At 39.3% G+C, this 26,097-nt stretch overlaps 1 protein-coding gene across 1 annotated transcript in view; it reads right to left on the bottom strand.

The window, feature by feature from the left end:
• LOC124798961 (beta-1,3-galactosyltransferase 1-like) overlaps window positions 1–7,542 on the bottom strand; it is a 109,187-nt gene extending 101,645 nt beyond the window's left edge. The window contains exons 1-2 of the mRNA XM_047262495.1: window positions 7,462–7,542; window positions 4,668–4,845 (exon numbers count right to left, since the gene is read on the bottom strand). Of these exons, the coding sequence (XP_047118451.1) occupies window positions 4,668–4,845; window positions 7,462–7,542 (259 nt within the window). The remainder of the gene's footprint in view (window positions 1–4,667; window positions 4,846–7,461) is intronic.
• Window positions 7,543–26,097: the final 18,555 nt, after the last annotated feature.

Raw genomic sequence — 26,097 nt, forward strand, 5'->3', positions numbered from 1 at the left:
CGCTGTTGGGCATGGCCAACACTTGGATAGGTGACCATCCCGCCACCATGCGCTGTTGCCATTTTTCGGGGTGCACTCAGCCTCGTGATGCCAATTGAGGAGCTACTCGACCGAATAGTGGCGGCTTTGGACAAGAATACCATCATAACAAGCAGGAGAGCGGTGTGCTGACCCCACGCTCCTCCTATCCGCATCCTCCTCTGAGGATGACAAGGTGGTCAGATGGTCCTGGTAGGCCACTCGTGGCCTGACGATAGAGTGCTTTATATAGGAAACCATTCTAAGTAGGGGATATGTCCACATGTGGGATTCCGCTTGAAATGAACATTCCTGTCATATTCCTGAATACTGAGCATTCCTCTTGGGACACATTGTACATATAGGGTGCCCATAACTAAAGCTCCAGTTTAAAACTGCTGTAGAGGGACACACTGTTCATAATGTCATCAAATTTCAACAGCATTATTACTGATGCAGGGGGAAATTTCATGGGCAAATATACCTGAATTTGCAATAAAAATCTATTTAATGTTTCAAAGCTGATTCTCCACCCCTCGTGGGTGGGGCAGAGGGTTAAAAGTTTAGTGTCACTGGGTGTCTCCTTTTGTGATGAACAACTTTTATTACAACATTTTTTCATGCCTTTCTTCATGTATTTTTTCATGCGGGTTGTAGTGTTCCAGATATTTTCAGGGTGGGGTGATTACAGCTGTTTGCGGAAATATCTGGGACATTATAATCCAGATGAAAAAAAAAAGATTTTAATAAAAGTTGTTCATCTTGAAAGGGGAAATCCAATGACACCAAACTTGATACCCTTGCCCCATCCTCAGGGGATGGGAGTGTAGTCAATGTTAAAATCTTTAATAGGAACCCCCAATTTTTATTGCAGATTCAGATTCTCCTGGGGGGGGGGCAGGGGGTGAAGGGACAGGAATACATAATTTTTGTCTGGCACAATTTAATCATTGCACGATGAATGGTGCTGTAATCAACGCAAATCAAAATGGGTTACAAACCATTGAAAAGTGACAGGGAAATGTTCAATATGTTAACCATTGTCTGTGATACAGTTTGAACCATTAAATAACTGTATGTGTGAACAGACAGCAAACATGTGTTGCAGTCTGTGGTCAGACTCTCGCTGTAGGTGCAAAACCTCTATGTGCAAGGATGTAGTTCCATTGTGTTGAGCACAACTGTGGCTGTTCCACAAATGAGGGACAAGGAAACAGTGGCAAAAGCAGTAGTGGTTCACTTCACGTCAAACATTCAAACTGCAAATATCTCTTCACATGTGTGCAATGATGTTGACAATTGCCGAAAGGGTAGATATTACTGCTGTGTACTTTGCATCAAAGAGACATGCAAGAGAAGCTCGTTGATGGTATGCAAACCTGTTTTCTCAGAGGATGTTCCTTCTCCAGAGACATTTTGCAGTATTATCCATCTGTTTACTGCAACTGGGAGTGTTCAAAACACATAAATAATCTGACCATGGCCTTTGACAAATGAAAATGCTGTAGTAGATGTTTTAGCTGTGACTGCTGCATCTCCTCACATTATTTCATGGCAAATCAACCAAGGTGCAGAATTTCATGACGAAATTATTCTGTGTATACTGCATGAGCAAAAATACCACCCATATCACCTGTCATTGCATCAACATGTACATGAAGTCGAATTTCAAAGCCACTTGAAATTTTGTGATTGAATACAACAATAACTAGAAGCCAACAATGATTTTCATTCACAGATACTTTTCTCTGGTGAAGCAATGTTTATGAATTGTGGTTTCATGAATCAGCACAATATGCATTACTGGGCAATGGAGAATCCTCACTGGTTAAGGCAAGTTGAGCTTCAATGCTCCTGGAGTGTCAATGTTTGGTGCAGTGTGATAGGTACTCGGATAAATGGCCCATACTTCATATGGTAAGGCAAATGGTTGAATGTATGACAACTTTTTAGACAATATTTTGCCAATACTACTGAAAATGGTACCATTTTAAACAAGAATGGGTATGTGGTTTCAACACGCTGGCTGTCCTTTGATTATTCATGGATCTCTTGTGAAGTTCTGAATTGACATTATCCTGGTCAATAGGTTGAATGAGGATGTCCTAATAAGTGGCCTGGACATTTACTCTGTTTGATGTCTCCTGATTTTTTCCTGTGGGGAAATCTAAAAGACAATTGTTACATGGATATTCCAAGAACCCCTGCAAAAAAGGCAATAAATTGTCATTGAATGTGCAAACATTAGCAAAGAGACAGAGACATAGGACTGTCTTTCAGAAATATGATTGCAAGATGTGTTGCCAGCAAATGGGCATCACTTCGAACATTTGCTTCAGTAAAACATGAAGATTTCTGAGAAGAAAGGGAAACACAAGCACTCCAGTGCTGAGAGGCAAGTGGACTCACCTCCAACAAGCACCCCAATGGTGAGAGGCACCACTTTCCACTTCAGCACAATCTGTCAAGGTAGTTACACCAATAATGTGGACACTGTAATGTGTTACAGCCTGGAGAATCACATTGATTTACTATAAAACAGTGGTGTCACATTACAGAATTTAAGAACACTGCTCTTTTACCCTCCTATGATCCTAATCTGTTACATTTCAGTGGATTATAGCTCATTTTGATTTATGACGATTACAACACCACCTATCTCTCAACAATAAAGTTGTTTCATGCAAAAGTTGCATATTTTTTTCCTGCAGAATCCGATTCTGAAATAAAAATTAGGGATTCTTATTTATCATTTCAAATTTGACCCCCCTCCCACCCCCTGAGGATGGGTCAGGCAGTTGAGTGTAGTGTCATTGGATGTCCTCCTTTGCCCCTTTGAAAGGAAGAATTGTTATTACAACTCTTTTCACAATCCAATATGTAGTTTCCCATATATCTCCCAAAAAAGTTTTAATCACTTCTCCGCACTCACACTCACACTCAAACACACACACACACACACACACACACACACACACACACACACACACACACACACACACACACACACACACATTCTAATAGATGGCACTGTAAGCATCTAAATGTAAATGGGGTCAGATATACAAGAGACATTAATCTCAATATGACGGCTATGATTTGAATTGCAAATTACACCACCCATACTGTTCAACGTGTATGCCTGCGAAGTTCAGATGTCAACAGTTGCAGATTTATTTGTTATGTAAGCCCACCCATCATAGCAATGTTGTACCACATCATATGGAAAAAATTATTTTTAATTTTCCTGAGCCCAAAAACTGCATAAAAAGCAAAATGGAATCAGTTTATAATTGTCGTGAGATGTCTACCATTTTCTGCCACAAGCTGAAATCACAAAACAGCATCTTCCACAACAGACCGGAATGTCTCAGGGATGCATGCTGTCAGTTCAGCTATGTTTGTAAGTGGAACACTGAACACAACAACACTTTTAACATAACCCCACAGCCAGAAGTCACACAGATTAACATCAGGTGATCTGGACAGCCAGGTTGTAGGGAAATGATGGCTGGTAAATCCAGCTTTTCTGAAATGCCTCTGTAGCAACCATTTCACTGACACTGCAATGTGTGGAGGAGCACCAGCTTGCATTAAAATGATCCTACCTGAACATCCATGCTGTTGAAGGGTTGGTAAGGTGTTGATGCACAAAAGACTCTCATGGCATGCACCAGTGATGGAAGAGGTAACAGGAACAGCAAGATTCAGCTCCTCAAAAAAAAAAAAAATGGCATGCACCAGTGATGGAAGAGGTAACAGGAACAGCAAGATTCAGCTCCTCAAAAAAAAAAAAAAAAAAAAAAAAAAAAAAAAAAAAAAAAAAAAAAAAAAAAAAAATGTCCCTACGATAAATAATGCCATCAACCCACACCACGCAGTCACCTTTGTGAATGAAGTGGTACTAGGTGATGTGTGTGCAGATTTTCCACTGCTCATATTCTTCAATTCTGCAAATGGACATGTCCATGGAGATGGATATGGGTTTTGTCTGCCCACAGATTTTTCCATGGCCAATCACTCTCCACTTCCTTGTGATCAAGAAATTTCAGAGAGAATGTTTGTCTTGCTGGCAGGTGAATGTGAAGCAATTCCTGAATAAAGGTGAAATTGTGTGTACAGCATGGACTGCTTTCCTCCATTTGCCACAATGCATTTCAATAGAACCTGACTTTTTAAAATTTGCAATCATTTTCTCCAGATCCTTAGCATACATTGGTCTAATGCCTTTTTTTAAACTCTTGAGTGTCTGGAGCTTATGCAGGGCTATTGGTACACAGTCAGCATCCTTGTAAAAGAGCTTCACCAACAGCATGTGATCCCTCATGGAGAACTTCAGGGAGAAAGTCACATTAGGCACCTTGGATGCAAACTGAGGATCAGCCGTGTGCCGCATTTCTGTTGGAGTGCATATTTTGACACTTACAGAGTCATCTATTGGTCAAATTTTTGTTAAAATTCTTTTTTTATTCCATAACGTTTCCCCCTGCACCAATAATATGCTGTTGAAATTTAACTTCATTCCAAGCAGTTCTCTTCATACGGTGTTTTGAAACTGAATCTTTAATGAAAGACACACCATACCTGTATATTCCAAATATTTGCCATCCATAAAACCCAAAAATACAAGCATCTTAAAAAGAACTTACCTATGTGTACTTGGTCTTGATAATATGCTGGGACATACAGGATCAACAGAAACAATAAGAACACAAAACATGCTAGAAACCATTGTAGATACTGAGGTCTGTGATCACAATGGAGCACTGTGTGTGTGATGTGGCTGAGAGATGGGCATGCTTTATAAAGTCTGTGCACCCTCCTCATCTGGAAAAAAAGAGTTTTGTTTGTAAATAAACAGCTGTGAATGCATTAAGAATGAAAATTAGAAAACTTTTTCCAAGAGAGTGTAAAAACAGGAAGAAGAAGAAGAACACAGAAAGGCTAGCAACACACCACAACACCAAACAGGAGGAATGTTATCACTCATTTATTCCCATGTGCACCTTCAGTTCAAAAATTCTATGCAAACAATATTATTCATTTGACTAGGAGTAAAAGTTTCATTGTGGACTCCCCCTTAGATTTTTCATAGTTTATGTGCAATATATATAAATAACACGCACCAAAATACTCATAGGATACTTGTTCATTGTTTAAAACATGTTTTCTGAAGTTGCTTTGCAGTTTTATTATTTATGGTGGAAAGTTCATTAAATATGGCAAAGTACACTCAACCTAATCTAGACCTCACACTACACTACACATCTGTCTCTCAGCAAACCAAGATTTCAGAGAAGGCCCAATATCAAACTCTAACCTATGAGATAAGTTTTTATTTTTTTATTTTTTCCCCGCATTACTTCTAATTCAAAAATATACAAGGGCATCTTAAATTCACTGAAGAAGCATTAAGGAAGTCTTTTGTAGTGTAATATGACATTTTATTAGGAAATGACATGGTACACTCTAAGACTCTTCAAGAAATGGAATATATCATGTGAAAGTAGAGAGAAAAACTACTCTTTTACATTAATTGAACTAGAGTGGAGTAAAAGACTGCTGCTAGTGTCCCGTTTATGCAGAGCCTGGGATATACATAGCAGTTGCACCTCCTGTGAGTATTAGTGGAAAAGAGAAGTTGTAACTTGCTGTAAGGGACATGTTATTTCCTGCAGTTGCTCATGGAAGGTATAGTGGCTGCCAAGGAATAACTAAAGAGTATGCTTTAGTAATGAATGTTATGTAAAATGTACTACATTGACTTACTCCTTTGTGTACAGACCAGAGACAAGGAGCAGCCTGATGCTCATTGTGTGTACATTGTATTAATGATCAGTTTGAGAATATATAGTTGAAATCATGGAACTCTAGTTACAATTGCTTCACATTATTTGAGGAGAGAAATGAGCTAATCTTCAGGGAGAGGATCTGAGCAAGTGAAGAAGGTGCCAGTGATGTGGACTGTCTACCTCTTGTGTGCTCTTTGACATGTTTACTTCCTTGTAATGTACTGAAATTAGTGGGATTCAGGCCGTACATGTGTAGAGTATTCAGTAAAAATAAAATGTGCTCAAGTGATGTGATGTGTATCTGTGTGCACTCCCTGCCCTCCTCAAAAGAAGATTAACAGGTTATGGGCACAGGATTGCTGAGCTACAGTGACAGGGAGTGAAGGTGACATCCCAATGAAGACAAGCTGTAGAAATGTTCAAACTGTTCAGAAACTGTATGAGTACTGAAAACTTCACGCTTTTGCGGATTGTGAAGAGGATTTGTAAGCGAAATTATGAAATCAGTGTGAAAGTGATAGGCATGACTGAATTCCTCGAAAATAAGCAGAAAATTACAAATGGAAAGTCCTTCTTTACTGCACAATATATTTAAAGCGCTAATATGGTGGACGAGGGTAAAAATGAACTGTTGTATGCAGATAATTACCGTCACTGGTCACAAAGAATTAAAGGGATTCTCATAAGCAAACACTGTTAGTGTGCTATCAATCCTGGCATGGGAAATACACCCACAGCGGATGAATGGAAAGCAAATGAAAGGGCGATGGGTAGTCTACTAACAACAGTAGGTGATAATTCACTTGACAATATACAAGACTGAAAAAGCGAAAGAGATATGGTATGCGCTGAAAGATTCCCATACACATTTTCATTTGTGGGATGGAATGCTTGCGTTAAAGGCATATGCAAAAATAAAAAAGAAAGCAGATGAATTGATGTTAGATTACCTTACGAGATGCGATGCACTTCTGTTCAAAGTTTGCGGTTCTGGATTTGAATTATCAGACAAGCAAGCAGCTGTGCATACTTTGATGGGTCTACCTTCAGAGTACGAGACTTTTTCAAGAAGTATGCAATGTGATGAGTCAGATTTCACACTTAAGAAGTTCAAAAGCTGTCTGTTAGAAGAAGAAAGATGACTTACAAACATGAAATGCAAAAATGAAGCAAGAGCATTAAAAGTTTCAGCATTCAGAAGAGGACAACCATGACTAACAAAGTGTGGTGGAAGTATTTAAAGGGGATGAGGCTGCGGAAACAACCAATGTGATAACAGTCACAGCAGTTACAAGAAAACATATGACCATTGTCCACGATATTTTTGTTGTCAGGAGTACGGAAACATTGGAAGAGACTGTCCACAATTTGGCGATAATGTTTCAAATGACAAACAAGTAAACCAGAGAAAGGAAGCAGATAAAACATCCTCAAATTCTGTTGAGTTCACCAGTAGCAAAAGTGCATTATTGACAGTGAAACACAATAACATGAAATGTCATGCTACAAGGGAATTAAGTGACACCCTGTTGGACACCGTTGTGTATTCAAATGTGATGTACACCATTTTCCATGAAAACAAAAGAAACAATGTGTGGCTTCTGTACAGTGGAACAACAGACCACATGACCTACCAATGGGATAAATTCACCACTTTCACCGGATGTGAAGAATCAGTAAAGGTAGCTGGTGGTGGATATTTGTTGAGTTCTGGCTTTGGCACTGTGTGCATATACTTGTCAGGAGAATGTGAAGGGCAAACTGTCGACTTGCACAACACTTTGTACATCCAGACATCATGTGTAGTTTGATATCAGTCCCTCAGGCTACCAATTAAAGAATGTTGGCATCATTAATGAAAAATGAAGCTCAAATAATGAAACAATGCAGGGAAATAATTGCGAAAGGACCAAGAAAAGGCAATCTGTATTACTTTTTTGAAGACAGCTCCTCCATCTCTTCAGTGAGTGGACGTGACCATACTGCAAATCTTAGCACTAGTCAGGAACCGGATTTGTGGCACCAAAGGCTAGGCCACGTTCACATCGGAAAGGCAAAGAAACAAGTCAAATGCTGTGGAATTACTCTCAAAGCATCTGATGACCAGATAAATGAAATGTGTAGTGTGTGCATTGAAGGTAACATGAAAGCTAGGCCTTTCCCCAAACTGACTGTAAACAGAACAAATGAACCAATACGTTTGATACACAGCAATGTAATGTGCGTGTCTGTCTCACAGTCACTTGGTGGAGCAAAATACATTGTCACATTTATTGATGATTACTCAAGATATGCAGTGATATATTTACTAAAAGCCAAAAGTGAAGTGTTCAACCATTTAAAGAATATAAAGCATATGCAGAAAACTGCCAACAGAAAAGAATACGAACAATACGTTACGAAAATAGAGGCGAATATATGAGTAAAAAATTCAAAACATACTTGTTAAAAGAAGCTATTCGGAGGCAGTTGACTGTCGCTAGCAGACCTGAACAAAGCGGTGTGGCAGAATGGTTCAACCAAACTCTTTCAAATACTGTACAACATATGTTGTTAGAGAATGGTTTGCCACAAAATTTCTGGGGTGAAGCAATAATTACAGCAAATTACTTGCAAAATAGGTGTCCAACAACAGCAAATGATGGAGAAAGTACCTACAAAAAATTGATTATCTGCGATTATTCATATGTCATGCTTGGGCAAAAATGAAAAACCAATGTGACAAATTTAATCCAAAGGGACAGCTTCATGTAATGGTTGGATATTCAGAAACCATGAAGGCCTACAGACTGTGGCATCCAATGGCACGAAATATAACTATTTCCAGAGATGTGGTATTTGATGAAAGACTCTTTCCTGCAAAACTGAGCAAAAGTGTTGCAAAGGTCATTGGCCTGAAGACCGCTAAAATCACAGGTGATGAAGAGGCATTACAGAATGTGGATATTATGGAAACAGAAGCACCTGAAACTGAACGCAGTGAAGCTATGGAAACATGCGTGCCTTCCAAAAACACTGGCATCGTGAAGGAGAGTGCTGACAAGGATTTGAGTGATGAAAGCATTTATCCCACAACAGAGGATAATGGCTGTCAACTTCAAAAATCTGAAATAAATGAAAACTACAGAACACGTTCTGGACAACAAGTCAATCCACCTAAACGGCTAACAGACTATGAGACAAAAGACAAGAAGAAGGTATATGCATTAGAGGATGAGAGTACACCAAGAGAAAATGATCCACAAAGTATATGGGAAGCCATATCAGCTGAAGATAGAAACAAATGGCAAGAAGTGATGTTAGAAGAAATGGAAAATCTACTGTGAAACTGAATCTGGCCACTTTTAGCACATACCAATAACACAAAAACAATATGAACAAAATGGGTCTTGAAATGGAAATATGATGAAAATGGAAGAATTGCTAGGCACAGAGCATGAATGGTAGCTTTAGGGAAGGAGCAAAGACCAGGCACAGATTTTGACAGCAGTTACAGTCCAGTAGTAAAAATGAAAAGTATGCGAGTACTGATGGGAATAGCAGTTGAACGAGACTGGGAAGTTCACCATTTAGATGTTGTTGCAGCATATGTGATGGCTGACATGAGAGATGAGGTCTATGTGGAACTACCGATGGGTTTCACAGATGCCACTGACAAACTAAGAAGAATATTCAATGGCATACCAGATCAAGAAGAACTGCAAAATGGTGAGTGGATCTGCAAACTAGGAAATTGCATCTATGGGTTGCACATCAGTCAGGCAGGAGATGGAACAAAACACTTGATGAGTTCCTGCGCAAGCAATGGATGCTGTGATCAGTAGCTGATCCATGTGTTTCATATGTTATTCAGTGTGAAATCATAGTAACTGCATATGTAGATGATATAATGTTGTACGGAGACAAAACTGAAATACGAAAAATGAAAAATATCTTAAGTGCTGAATTTGAAGTAAGGGATCTTGGACTTGCACAGCATGTACAATCAGTTCGAAATACAAAGGAAGATGGCACCCTGATTTTAGACCAGTCAGCATATGCTGAAGAAATATTAAAGGAATTTCAAATGGAAAACTGTAAACCCGTGCAAAACTCCACTCATCATCAATTTAAAGCTGCAAAATGCAACAGATGACCACAATCTCACTGAACATGAGGCAACAGGATACAGTATTGCAGTTGGAGGCCCTCTTTACTTGGCAATGGGTAAGAGGCCAGTTTAGAATACCCAGTGACATACTTGAGCCAGTTCAGCAACAATCCAAGTGAGAAACACTGGCCTACTGTCGAACATACACTACGCTATTTGCGTGGTACAACGAATGATGCACTTGTTTTCCATAAGCCTGGTAAAAAAATTGTGATGTATACTGATGCAGACTGGGGAGCTGATCCAAACCACCGTAAATCCTTTAGTGGATATTTGACAGTATTTGGGGGTGCAGCTGAAAGTTGGAGCAGCAGGAAACAGCAAACTGTGGCACTAAGCACTGTTGAAGCAGAGTTTGTTGCACTGAGTGAAACTGTAAGAGAAGGAGGATGAACAGCTTTATTGGTGAAATTGGTGAAGATTGTTTTCTCCACCACCCCACGAAGATTTTCATTGACAATCAAGGTGCTAAGAAACTCGCTGAAAATCGTGAGGCTTCTTGAAAGGACTAAACATATGGACCTGAAGATCATCTTTGTGCATGCAAGGGGAGGTGGAAGCCAACAACATAAGTTTGGAATACATCACAAGCAAGAAGAATGTTGCTGACTGTTTGACAAAGGCAGTCATCAATGTGAAGCTGAAAACCAATCAGCAGTTAATTGGGTCATGGACCAGGGAGGGTGTCAGTGATGCGTACTGTCTTCCTCTTGTGTGTTCTTTGACATGTTTACTTCCTTGTAATGTATTGAAATTGGTGGCATTCAGTCTGTACATGTGTAGTGTATTCAGAAAAAAAAAAACATGTGCTCAAGTGATGTGATGTGCATCTGTGTGTGCTCCATGCCCTCCTCAAAAGAAGATTAGCAGAAGGTAATTAGCTGGGACTAAACAGCAGGGCCAACAGTACAAGATAAAGTTAAGAGTGACTATAGTATCCAGAAGACATCAACAAACAAGTCAAATCTACAACAGCACGTACTATACTGGGAGGACATATGTAACTGGTAGGTTTGACATCTACCTGTGAGCACTAAGCACATGACACTTTAACATAGTGTAATAGATTATACAAAGTATTAAGTTTATTAGTCACTTTCGTTTTGATTTTAAATTTAGCTTCAGAAAATGAAATGGTTAAGTTAGTATCTTTCAATTATGAACTAATTATAGGCAGAACACAAGCTCAGACAGGGCAATGATGGAGGAGGAAGGATCCCAGAATTTGCCTTAATTAGGGAAACCACCAAAGTTCTGATTCTAGATGGCCACATGGATATTTGAGTTCCATTCCCCTTGAATGTAAGCCCACTGCCTCTACAACATTGTCACTTTGTTCAATAAATTTTGTGGCATTTATTGTCATTGTTATTTTATAATCTGAATTCTGTAATGATAATGTTCTCAGGATAATGATGAGCTTGGTACTTACAAATGAGGATTGTGACAATAGTGTTGATGGTGGCAGCAGATAAGTAGAAATAGTAGTAGTAGTAGTAGAGGTAATAGGATGAAGAGGAGGGAGAAGAAAAAGAAGAAGAAGGATAATAATACAGATAACACAGGTCAATGATGGAAAAACTTTTTTGCTGAAAATACCTTTTTCTTACATTTTTTAGGGCGGGAAATCCAAATATGATACTTAAAAAACCGTATCACCCACCATTTCTTCACATTTTACAGCTAAATTTATTAAATTAAGCGATTTTTAAAGAATTTAACAGCTTTTATATAGTTAAAATAATTTTAAAAGGTGGTGTAATGAATGTAGATGATGTTGGTAGCACTGCTGAAAAACATTTGCTGGCAAGAAAAGAACATAATATTAAATGTCCAGGGCTGTCGCTAACATTTCCTAGAAAAGGTCCGTTCTATTTTTGTATTAACATATGGCATTTTATTAACAGATGGTATTTTGTTTACTGTCAACCTAACCTCACTTTCCCATTTACTGTACATGCACTCAGTACGATTTCTAATCATGATTGTAAGAACTCTGCTGACAGTTTTTGTTATATTTGTAGTGAATTTGTGATTAAAAAACACCAAAGAAACATTACAGACTTTGTGAAAAAGGTTTATCTATCATACTTCAGATCTAAACTTGGTGATCGAGATAAATCTTGGGCGCTGCATAAGGTGTGTTATGTGTGTGTTGAAGATGTGAGAAAATGGTCCAAAAAAGAGAAAAAAACCTTTAGATTTGTTTTTCCTATGATATGGAGGGAGCTAAGAAATCATTCTGATGATGGCTACTTTTGCAGTGTTGATATTACTGGTCATAATTCGAAAAACAAGAAGGTAATAAGCTACCCTTACCTTCCGCCCGACATCGGACCAGTAGGGCATGATGTATATTTGCCGGTTCCTGAACCAGCAGATGATTTAAATTTTATTCAAACAGAAGTATTTTTTGATGCACAATCTGATTTGCATGAACCAGATGATGTTCAGCAAGTGACTCACCGTAGAAAAAGCTACACAAGAAGCTTCAATGAAAAAAGAGAAAGAAAATACAAACTAATTCCAGCTGACAAGTGAAAGCTCTATTAACATATATCATTGATTTAAATAGCTAACTGTAAATACAAACCATGCTTATGTTGTAACAAAGTGTTTCATTAATTTTCCTGTTTACCATATAGTGTAGGATTTTTATACTATATAGTGAAAAGCATATTGCTTGAAAACTATATCTACATCTACATCTACATCCATACTCCGCAAGCCACCTGACGGTGTGTGGCGGAGGGTACCCTGAGTACCTCTATCGGTTCTCCCTTCTATTCCAGTCTCGTATTGTTCGTGGAAAGAAGGATTGTCGGTATGCTTCTGTGTGGGCTCTAATCTCTCCAATTTTATCCTCATGGTCTCTTTGCAAGATATATGTAGGAGGGAGCAATATACTGCTTGACTCTTCATTGTAGGTATGTTCTCGAAACTTTAACAAAAGCCCGTACCGAGCTACTGAGCAACTCTCCTGCAGAGTCTTCCACTGGAGTTTATCTATCATCTCCATAACCTGTTTAGATTAATGGCACATGGCCTGGCTGACCAACACTTCAGATCAAGTCATAAATTGGATCAAATTGTGGATCGCTTCAAAAGATTAACAATTTTTTCGACGTGGGATTCGTACACTGCCCAAAAGGTAGGAGAAAGTGGCCAGCGATGGAAAATGCTTTGAATGATGCATGTGTAACCAATTTGTTTCATTAAGGCCTCAAACGGTGGGGGAAAAATGGCGGAAGCAAATTTGTACACCCTGTATGAAAATGCTCAAGAATTGTCTTCAGATTAGGGATGTTTTCTTATGTTCAGGACCATCTTACAGTGTGACAAAGAGATTTTATTCACATTTCACAGGATGAAAGACAAGTTCAAGAATTTCACAATAGGTTTGATGCAATATGAGTATCATTAGTTGACTGACTGACAACAAATGTGACACAAATTCACCTTATAAGAAACCCAGTGTGACTGGTTATTTACTTTAGATGACAATAGTTTACTTTAGATGACATTCTTTAAGTAATAGTGCAGTCCTCAGCATAAGCACTTAGCACTTTTGAGAGCAACTCCCAACTGGATTGAAACAAGTTGTAGTAATAAAACTATTGATACAACATAACTGGTAACTGGAACACTCTATTACAATAAAAGCAGTAATATTATTTGAATTACTCTACAAAATATATGGAAAAATGCAGAGTGATATTCACCAATAAAATTCTCTCAGGCTTGCAGCCACAACTTGTGGTTTAAAATCCATAAACTTTTGACCAAGAACTCCCCGATCATTCTCAGATGGAGACTATCACGTAGTTGATACTGCCGGGCCTCTCTCATTTTCATTTCTGCATTGTGATGCTGGAGTCAGCCAGACAAATACTGTTCATCATGTCTCTCATGTGATGCCCAATGTGAATATAAAGCATCAGTTTGTTTACTGTTACAAACAGAATTATTTTTAATGGCAGCATTTTGTGTGCCCATTCAACAGACCTATCCAGAATTAATGTGTAGCATGATATTCGGTTTCTTGATATGGATTAACAGGGCCAGTAAAACATGAAGAATAACCAGTTCCCCAGAAGTCGCCCTACCCTGTACTGACTGTTACTGCCAAGCTGCCAGTTGCTGCTGGGATGCTGCTTATTCTTCATATTTTACTGTCCCTCATAACACATATTGCTAAACTGAATGTTGTGCTACACTAAATTTTGGCAGCTGTATCTAAAGGTTGGTTAAAATTATGCTATAAAAATAATTTTGTTTGTAAAAAGAAAAAAGTTAACATTTTCTGTTCATAACAGATGTTCCATGAAACATATGATTATTATTTGTTTGGGCAAACTCCATATAACCACTAAAAAACTGAAATTCCAAATACCTGGTGAAACACCAGAGAAAATCCAACTCACATCTCATAGGAAAGGGACCCTATATAGTGGCACTACTACATCTGATGTCACTGGTGCCCAGTCCAGTGTGATATAAGTTAATGTTTTAGGTGCAAGAAGACCGTACCCAGCTCAACCTTCTCAAGGCATGGTCCCTAGCTGTGCTTAATTACAGACCACTGTCTTCGAGGGAGTTTCCAGAAATTTTGATCTTTTCCTGAACCTATTTGTCTGTTTAAGAACAAATGATTCGTCAAATGCAATTTGGTGTCCGTTTTCCAGAGGATGTTCTGCTACCCACTGATTTCTCTGAATATCATTGGCAGAAATATCTCTCACATTCAATATTGCACTGTTCAATAATATGCACAATCCACCCAGCATAAAATGTTCACATCCAAATGGCATTCTGTATATTCCTGGCATTCTGAGGCTTATATCATTTTCCACAGACCTAATAATCTGTAAAATTCTTGCTGGAGCCTTGCAGACTGAATTGATTTTATGCCTGCTGCCACTGAGGAACAGAATGACAAAAATGCAAGCTTCTCAATTCCCTAGAAGGATACAAAGCAGTCTGAATTTTTGCCATTCTATGTCTCAGTAACATTAAATATTAGCTAGATCCTAAGAAGGCATAAAATTGATTAAGTCAGCAGACTTTCAGCAAAAATTAAACAACTCATTAGGCCTGTGAAAGATGATCACCAGGGATATACAGAATACTGTGTGGGTGTGGACAGTTTTGTGTTGGGCAGACTGTGTGCACTGTTGAACAGTCCCATGTTCCTACCTCATATGGTATCCTGGGAAATCTGCACTGACAGAGGATGCAGTGGAAAATGGACACTGAACCGCATTCAATGAAACTTCTATTATTATGCAGACAAATGGTATATGGGTTAAGCTCAACATTTCTGAAAGGACCCTCAATGAAGATGGCAGTTTGCAGTCAAGAACAGTTTGGAACACAGCAAACAGAAGGTTGACAAGGGCATGGTGGTCTTGCAACTGAAAAATTATCTTATATGGAACTGGACTGGACACTAATGATGTCACAGGCAGTAGGGCCACAATATAAAGATCACAGCAGCAAGCACACGACAGTTGCCACTTGATAAGCACTGAGTAGTACTCAGTGAAAAGCTCATCGATTTTAAAGTGCAAGCAAATTTTATTAATAGAGACTAATATTCTGATGAATTCACCAAAATGGGTTGTGGATGTAAGGCCTTCTTCAGAGCAGAACCGGGTAGCAGTGGTAGGTGCGATGAGGTAGCAAGTAATTGAAAGCACAAATAAATGAGTTAAAAAACTGACATATTTTATTTTAACTCACAGAATTACAATGTGGTATCATTGCAGGTGCTGTTGCTGGCTTCCCTCAGCTGCATCAATGCACCCAGTGTTGCTGACTCCAGTGTAAACAACCTCAGGTCAAGCAGCCTACTTTCTATTTTGTGGCTGTCTGCATGAGGAGCCAGCAGCATGAATGGATAGAGACAGGAGCTCTTGTAGCAGATGCCAGCTTTCAATGCAGGAACTTGTCCCTGTGAAAGTCTGTGTGTGGTGCTTAGGCATCCTCACAGACATGACAGAGTGGGGGGATTGCAGTGCCAGAGGCCTGAACTGCTGGCCTCAAGGACTGCTGCATGATGATGGAGAAGGCCCATCAGTGGCAGGAAGTCAGAATTAATACTCGGGGATGGTCTGGCGATGGATGGTACTCATAGAAGATGTGACCTATTCCATGTTGACCTGGTGCCTGGCAGAGCCCTCATGTTCTGGTGGTACTGCCACACTGATCCTGCTCCTGCTGGAATGGGAGAGTGCGATACTCAATAGTAACCCACTTGTGCCTTGGTGCCATATTCTGTCACTTAGTCTACACATGACACTAGCTCAAAGGTGTGGTAAGAGGTCGCTGTTGCTGAGGTCAAGTCACAGCACTCATAGTTCAGCTGATTTGTCAGTACTGCAAGTGTACACTTGGCTTTGATATAGCAAGTGTCAGGTTGGCAGCTATTGTAATGAAGTTATGACTTTCTTTGCATCAGTGACCATCTTGCACTCACAGTGGCAGTGCTACTTTTTAGTGGTGGCTCTACATTGTCTCTCCTTTCAGAAGAGTCAGACTTTGTGTCTCAATCCTGAACCTGTCTGTAACAGAACTCAACAAACATAGACAAAATACAAAATATTTACAACTTTCTTTCCTATTATCTATGTGCTCTGAACTTTAATTTCAGGAGCTCTACCTTATTGCCCTCCAGCTGCAAGTTTTTCTCTTACAGTAGCAGGGTATTTTCTGCTTTTATATGCCTCACAATTAAACAGTCCTTATAAAACACTTCAATAGACTTAAAACTACCATCATTACTTTACATTAGACATGTGATCCTGGCATCAATCCTTCCATTGTTTATGTTTCTCAATCGGCCCTTCCATTGTTTATGTTTCTCAAAAGTCTTCACTTGCCCTACTTAGTAATTTTTATATCTTAAGTGCCAGGTAAGGTATTTCTAAACTCCACTTGCACATACAGATTTCCTTACTTCACATTCCCATTACTGGTGCTTCAAGCACAGTTAGAGAAGCAGTCTGCTGGATCTGTACAACCTGTGGTCCACTTGTGTGGGTGACACTGTGCCTCAAGTAGATGAAGGCTGCATAGAATAGAGGTAGAGCTGGCATGGTGCCTAACATGGTGTACTCAATGTCACATCCATTCTGTGCCCTTCTTGGTTTGATTTTATTGTTCAGGAGGAGGATTAGGTCTAGCTTCAAGGTATTGTTGTGGTAGGACAAATTCTCCTCTGGAAGTACCCCTCCGTTTAGTACTGCTGTGGCTGTTCCATGTTCAACTTGGTAACTCCTGAAAGAGTGGCTCTCATTATTTCACAATCTGTTCCACCAATAAGTCACCCACTGCCATGCAGTTCCATCTCTTTACCCCTGTGAACCTAACCTGCTCATAGCAATTCACTGCCACCACTATGGAACTAAGCATGGTGTAAATACGAGTAGCCCTGCTTGCTGAAAATAAGGCTACAGCTACAAAATGTGTCATGAGCAACCTTGCACATACATTTTGCCCAGGTATAACTGAATTTTGCGCGTGTCCATACCAGTATGGATCACTCATGTTGGGCAGATTGTAATCATTTCCCCTCAACAGTGTTGGAATTACTCTGATGTCATCACTGCTTGTTGACCCCATCCTCTGATGTTAGCAGGATTTCTCCAATTTTTACCTACACAAACTTCTCTTAAGTTCCCACCTGAATGGGTAAGAGTGAATAGTGAAAGATGTAAACTGGATGTGCTCACTCACAACCAGGAACTCAATCAATATGCTTAGTCATGCCCAGTCCATTCTAATGTCCACTGCTGCTATGTGGTAGTATAATGGTAAATTCTATTTCATTCATTCAGTTCCATGGTAAGTTCCAACTCAGGTGGAAATTCTTTCTGTGCTTTCACTAAACCAATCAATTAGGAGGAGGAGGAGGAGGAGGAGGAGGAGGAGATATTCAGACAGTTGTACTTTGCATATCACCAATAGATTTGACCAACTGTCAGAGTCCAATGGGAGGAGCCTCTTGTAGCTGTAGTTATATGAAACATGCAACAGAGCTCAGTATTGAGGACCATAAGACAGTTAGAGTAGAGTTTTAAATAGAAAGAAGAAGATTCTGCTATTAGCTAGTTCACATGGCAGGGGTGTAAGCGAGTAAGCGAGGAGTTGCAGGAAGTGTTGGGGAGTGAGTACTAGGACATCAGCATTGCGAAGCCTAGTGCACGGTTGGCTCAGGTGACTGTATCTTAGGGGAGTTACATAGGAATTTTACAAAAGAGCATCATGTTGTGATTGTGGGTGAAGCTGGCAATATTGTTGATAGTGATGTGGAGTATGACACAGCTGGTGACCTAGAAAATGTAGTTACTCAAACTGGTGGCAAAAATGTGCACTATGTGCAACTTTTCAGCATCATGATCAGCCTCATCTTAAAGCTGCTGTTAGGTGTGTTAACACAGAGCTTGAGAGGATGCTAATGGTGGAGGGCATGGCTAACATTGCAGTGGTGCCAGTTGAGTCTATCACTAGATCGGGTTTCACTAGGAATGACCTGCACCTCAATACATATGGGAAGCGGAGGATGGCAGAGCTTGTAGGTGATAGTGTAATGGGATTGTGGTGGAATCATTCATGGGAGAATTCCTGTAGCAGTTGATGTTATCAGAATGTAAGAGGTATTAGAGATAAAGTCAATGAACTGCTTCAATGAACTGCTTACAGAGGTTGATTCCAACATTGCTTGTAGATCAGAGCACCACTTAAATACCATGACAGCTCAGTGGCTTCCTTTACCAGGATACAGATTAGCTGGCTGTTTTTTGAGTTCTTTGCAGAGTGGGGGAGTGGCCATGTATGTAAAAAATGCTATCCATTTGAGAGTGTCGATGTATCAAAGCAATACACTGAACATGTATTTGAATATTTTGCAGGGACAGTTGAATTTAATGAAACTAAACATTTAACTATAGTTATTTATAGATCCTGTAATTCTGACTTCAGAGCATTTCAGCTCAAGCTAGAAAGGGTTTGTGGTTCAATTTATATGAAGTACCAAAAATAGTAATTCAATAGTAATTTTGCTCTGTGACTGTGCAAGGAAAAGGATGTTGGATGATCTCCTAAATTCATATGATCTGATGCAAACTGTGTCTTTTTCCTATCAGGAATCAGGGGAACAATAGCACAACCACAGACATAATTTTTGGTCACTCTTCATTACTAGACAGATATTCTGTTAGTAAAAGGGTGAAAGACATTTCAGACCATGATGCACAAATTTTAACACTAAGTTGTTTTTGCACTCAAAAATGTCATACATAATTACAAAGTACACAGAAATGCAAACCCAGAAGCAATTGAGAGTCTTTTTAAAACCCTGTTAAGAAACAAAAGTGGCAGGATGCTTGTAGTACTGATAACACAGATGACAAATATAATGCTTTTCTTAACACATTTCTCATGCACTTTGAAAGTTGCTTTTTTATTACAACTTTCAAAACAGGGTACTGGCAGTAAAATACAGTATGGGTGGCTGATTAGTGGGATACGAATATCATGTAGAACAAAGTGGGAATTATATCAAAATGTTAGATGTAGCCACAGTCGAGATACAGTAGACCATTACAAATAGTACTGTCAGATGCTTAAAAATGTTATCAGGGAGGAAAAGAGTTTGCGGTAGACAAATAGAATAGCTAATTCATGGTAAGTCATGAAAGACATGTCTGGTCAGCATCGTAAGGTCAAGGATATAAAGTCAGTACAAAATAAAAATGTTTCTTTTATTGATAAGTCAGAAATAGGTACAGTATTTAACAATCACTTTCTGAACATAGATGATGAATCAAATGAGAACTTAGTTTCTATAGGGAATCATATAACTCTCTTGGAAAATGGCTGTCTGAAACTGATATCTGAAATGCTCCTCCATGATATTGACACGGGGGAGATTGTGTCAATAATTTAATCACTCAAGACTAAAGAGTCTCATGGATATGCTGGAGTATCTAGCAGAATACTTAAGTACTGTACAGCTCATTTTAGCCCTATACTTAGCCATACTTGTAATTTTTCCTTTATGGATTGTCAATTTCCTGGATGATTAAAGTACTCAATAGCAAAGCTGCTTTATAAAAAGGAAGAAAGGGATATTATAGACAAATTTAGACCTACTTCATACCATCAGTGTTGCTAAAGATATTGAAAAGGCTATATATGTAAGCATAATTGATCATTTCATTTCACATAATTTGCTGTCAAATGTACAGTTTAGTTTTAGAAGTGGATTAACACATGAAAATGCTACATTCCCTTTCCTCTGTGAGGCACTGTATGGATTAAACAAAAGGTTTCAAATGTTAGGAATCTTTTTTCATTTAACTAAGACATTTGATTGTGTTGATCACAAAATATTTCTTCAGAAGTTGGGCCTTTATGGAATAAGTGGAGTAGCTCACAATTGGTTCACCTCTTACATGATGAACAGACAACAGAAGGTCATTCTCCACAGTATTGAGAATGGCTATGATGTGGGGTCCAAGAGGGGCAGGCTAAATGGGAGTGCCCCAGGGATCAGCACAGGGACACCCCTGCTCCTTATTTATATAAATGTTATGCCTTCAGTATTACATGTGTTTGTAAAATATTTATTTTTACTGATGACATGAGTTTGGTAATAGAGGATGTTGTGTGCACTGTTTCAAATAGTTGTTCAAGACATTATTTCATGGCTTGTAGAAAATAAACTATTACTAAATCACAATAAGACTCAATTTTTACAGTCTAACACTAAATGAAACAAAGCCTGACATTCTAATTATACAGAATGTGCATATGATTAGCAAGACTGAACATTTAAAATTTCCAGGTGCTCAGAAAGATAGTAAACTGTAGTGAAAAGCTCATGTTCAGGATCTTGTTCAAAGACTTATTGTTGCCATATTTACTATTAGAATGGTAACTGAAGTAAGTGGTAGTTCAATACAAAAAGTAGTCTGCTTTGGTTATTTTCATTTGCTTATGATGTATGGTATTTTATTTTGGGGTAACACTTTCCATTTTCAAAGTGGTTCAGGCAATAAGTGATGTAAGTTTGCGAACGTCTTGTTGACCCCTGTACATTAACCTGGGTATTCTAACATTGACCTCTCAATGTATGTTTTCTTTAATATCATTTCTTGTTAAAAATACCAGCTTATTTCCAAGAATTAGCAGCTTTTGCTCAGTTAATACTGGGCATAAATCCAATCTGCTTTTGGATTCCACCTCCCTGACTCTTGTGAAGAAAGGTGTACTGTATTCTGCTGCATCAATTTTCAATAAGCTACCACAAGAATTCAAAAATCTTAGCAGTAATCCACACAATTTCAAGTCCAAACTGAAGAGTTTCCTCATGGGTCACTCATTCCACTCTGATGAGGAGTTGCTTGAAAAATTAAGCCAATTCCTGAGTTACATTGTTGCCTGTGTTTATATAAACATGTTGCTTGTCACCCTTTTAGGATTCATAAACATTTTATTTTATCTAATATTACTATTCTGTTGTACTTCTAGGTACTGACACATTCCATGACCATGGAGATTTGCTCCTCAATTTGGTCTTACGGAACTATATGTGCAAAATAAAAAAAAGTAAAATAAAAAATACTGTTCCAGTGGAATTAATGCTGGACTTGCTGTCTGCACACTACATGGGAAATGTCTTCTTGCAAGCTTGCCGTTACTGTTCATGCATCGCAGATGCCTGTGACAAACCTGCCACCATGACCCTTGTGTCAAATACATCCACATGAGACTATATGATTCCCAGGTCTCAGTAAACAGCTTTCTTTGATGACTTTGCAGTCAGACTTGTCAGTTTCCGCAGTGATCAGGTATTATTTAAAACTTCTTGCTCCACACTCACCAATTGCACCGTAAGCCATTCTCCCACTGCCTTGCTGCCTTTTGTCATCTTTCCACAGTACTGTTTAGTTCTCTGAAGTTGTTATCATCTGCTGTTCTGAACCCAGTCTTCAACACCCATTCTCCAGCATCTGAACCCTTTTGCACTGCCACATGGTGAATGGCACCATACCTACTATTTGTCCCATCTGCTCCCATAACTTTTCATATGATCGGTGCAGTCTGTTTTATTCTCTCCATACTCCAATGAATATGGCCTTTCTCTCCACTTCATTTAGCAAGTCTGCAAACACTTCTCCCAATCTCTTCACCTCATTTCTCATCTCCCACACACTGAAAACTAGCCTTAGTGTCCTCTGATGGCTGGTGAGGGCCACATCTTCTTGTCCAGTAAAGAGCACTCCATTCTCCAAGTGCTGATCCTGCACCCCCCCCCCCCCCCCCCCACTCCACCTTTGGTGAAGCACAGAACTGTCACAACTAGGATACCCTTCATCCTCATTCTCATCGTTGGTGCACAGCAAGTTGGGAAAAGGGAACCATCCTTACTCCCCCACCTCCCATACAAAGTCTGCAGTTACTTGTCAATCATTTTATTAACTAATACTCATAAACTGTATATACAACTACAAAGCTGTAACACACAACTTATTTCATATATATTTCCACAAAATCATGCTGCTTTTCAACACACGGATGTTCATAACTTTAATTCTACCTAGCTGATAGTCTTAACACAACGTAATACAAAATACACACTATTACTCCTCATTTCCTCAGCCACAAACCATATGGTATGTGTTGCTGATCACACAACATCTTACACTATTACTCCTCATTTCCTCAGCCACAAACCATATGGTATGTGTTGCTGATCATACAACATCTTTGGGCTATCCTTCTTCTTACCAATCTCGCTCTTCTCCTCCATAATGCTAGTTGACAGTAGTGCTAATGCAACTGGTGCACCTAGAAATGGCTGTCGGTGTCCAACATGAACTGTTGCCATTGCCAACTAGAGTCTGATGTTGATGGTGACTTTTTCTCTATTACTTGAGATAGTCCTTGGTAACTTGTCACAAATTTTGTTGTTTTACCTTTCAGTGTATAAAGGCTTGAGAGCATTACGAAGTGTTAAATGCCATTTAGGCAAATGACATTTCACACTTCTTCTGTAGTACAGGGGGAAGTTCATAACAGAAAAATATTAAATACGGACTAAGTCATGGAACAAAACTGTGTGCAGGTGTTTGTTTTCGTGTGTGCAGATATTAAACAGGAAGTCTGAAATATGAGAAAACACGAAATGTGATGACAAGTAAACGGCTTCACCTGCTGTGGGAAGGGCTTTTCGTGTTTTGCCACTGCAGCCTGGTAGTGGCTTGAACGTCAAGGAGCAACCACACTCTCCAAGAATGAAAACAAAAGATAAGATGGTTTTGTGACAACTAAAATATATTGTGACCTTGGATGTCATGTTAAGCCTTCAAGGCATAGGTCATGAGATAAGTTGTGTTCTACTCTAATTTAAAAGTCATTCTAATTATCTGTACACACATTTAAGGAAATAAATGTTTGTAAAAGGAAAATCCCCCCTCCATGAACCACGGACCTTGCCGTGTGATACAGATAGCCGTACCGTAGGTGTAGGGGCAGCACCCTCTTCAGTAGTTGCAGGGGCAACAGTCTGAATGATTGATTGATCTGGCCTTGTAACATTAACCAAATTGGCCTTGCTGTACTGGTACTGGAAACGGCTGAAAGCAAGTGGAAACTACAGCCATAATTTTTCCCGAGGGCATGCAGCTTTGCTGTACAGTTAAATGACGATGTCGTCCTCTTGGGTAAAATATTCCAGAGGTAAAATAGTCCCCCAGGTGGATCTCTGGGTGGGGATTACTCAGGAGTACGTCGTTATCACGAGAAAGAAAACTGGCATTCTACAGATCGGAGCATGGTAGGTTAGAAAATTTAAAAAGGGAAATGGACAGGTTGAAGTTAGTTATAGTGGGAATTAGTGAAATTCGGTGGCAGAGGAACGAGGCTTCTGATCCAGTGAATACAGGGTTATAAATACAAAATCAAATATGGGTAATGCAGGAGTAGGTTTAATAATGAATAAAAAAATAAGAGCACAGGTAAGCTACTATGAACAGCATAGTGAATGCATTATTCTAGCCAAGATAGACACAAAGCCCATGCCTATGGTACAAGTTTAATGACAACTAACTCCACAGATGACAAAGAGATTGAAGAAATATATGATAAAATACAAGAAATTATTCAGATATTGAAGGGAGATGAAAATTTAATAGGTCCGGGGGACTGGAATTCGATAGTAGGAAAAGGAAGAGAAGTAGTAGGTGAATATGGAATGGGGGTAAGAAATGAAAGAGGAAGTCACCTGGTAGAATTCTGCACATAGAATAACTTAATTATAGCTAACACTTGGTTTAAAATCATAAAAGAAGGTTGTATATGTAGAAGAGGCCTGGAGACACTGGAAGGGTTCAGGTAGATTATATAATGGTAAGACAGAGAGTTGGGAACCAAGTTTTAAATTGTAAGGCATTTTCAGGGGCAGATGTGGACTCTGACCATAATCTATTGGTCATGAACTGTAGATTAAAACAGAAGAGACTGCAAAAGGTGGGAATTCAAGATATGGGACTTGGATAAACTGAAAGAACCAGAGGTTATAGAAAGTTTTAGGGAGAGCATTAGGGAACGATTGACAGGAATTGGGGAAAGAAATACAGTAGATGAAGAATGGGTAGCTTTGAGCGATGAAACCGTGAAGGCAGCAGAGAATCAAGTAAGTAAAACGATGACGGCTGGTAGAAATCCTTGGGTAACACAAGAAATGTAGAATTTAATTGATGAAAGGAGAAAATATAAAAATGCAGTAAATGAAGCAGGCAAAAAGGAATACAAACATCTCAAAAATGAGATCGACAGGAAGTGCAAAATGGAAAATGGCTAAGCAGGGGTGGCTAGAGGACAAATGTAAGGATGTAGAGATATATATCACTAGGGGTAAGAGAGATACTGCCTACAAGAAAATTAAAGAGACCTTTGAAGAAAAGAGAACCACTTGTACGAATATCAAGAGCTCAGATGGAAACCCAGTTTTAAGCAAAGAAGGGAAAGCAGAAAGGTGGAAGGAGTATATAGAGGGTCTATACAAGGGCGAAGTAAAGCAAACAAGCACTCTGTCTTCAGGCCACAAGTAGCTCATTGGGACCATCCGACTGCCGTGTCATCCTCAGCTGAGGATGCAGATAGGAGGGGCATGTGGTCAGCACACCGCCCTCCTGGCCTTTATGATGGTTTTCGTCGACCAGAGCTGCTACTATTCGGTTGAGTAGTTCCTCAATTGGCATCACGAGGCTTAGTGCACCTTTAAAAATGGCAACAGCACATGTCAGCCTGGATGGTCACCCATCCAAGTGCTGGCCACACCCGACAGCACTTGACTTCAGTGATCTGACGAGAACCGGTGTATCCACTTTGGCAAGACCGTTGCCTCCAATGGCAATGTACTTGAGGACAATATTACGGAAATGGAAGAGAATGAAGATGAAATGGGAGATATGATACTGCGTGAAGAGTTTGACAGAGCACTAAAAGACCTAAGTTGAAACAAGGTCCCAGAAGTAGACAATATTCCATTAGAACTACTGATAGCCTTGCGAGAGCCGGCCATGACAAAACTATACCATCTGGTGAGCAAGATGTATGAGACAGGCAAAATACCCTCAGACTTCAAGAAGAATATATTGATTCCAATCCCAAAAAAACTAGGTGTTGACAGGTGTGAAAATTACCGAACTATCACTTTAATAAGTCACGGTTGCAAAATACTAACACGAATTCTTTACAGATGAATGGAAGAGCTGGTAGAAGCTGACCTCGGGGAAGATCAGTTTGAATTCTGTAGAAATGTTGGAACACGTGAGAAAATACTGACCCTACAATTTATCTTAGAAGATAGATTAAGGAAGGGCAAACCTATATTTCTAGCATATGTAGACTTAGAAAAAGCTTTTGACAATGTTGACTGGAATACTCTCTTTCAAATTCTGAAGGTGGCAGGGGTAAAATATAGGGAGCAAAAGGCTATACTATACAATTTGTACAGAAACCAGATGGCAGTTATAAGAATCGAGGGGAATGAAAGGGAAGCAGTTGTTGGGAAGGGAGTGAGACAGGGTCGTAGCCTGTCCCTGATGTTATTCAATCTGTATATTG

Source organism: Schistocerca piceifrons, chromosome 5 (assembly GCF_021461385.2).
Source record: "Schistocerca piceifrons isolate TAMUIC-IGC-003096 chromosome 5, iqSchPice1.1, whole genome shotgun sequence".
NCBI classification, from domain to species: Eukaryota; Metazoa; Arthropoda; class Insecta; order Orthoptera; family Acrididae; genus Schistocerca; species Schistocerca piceifrons.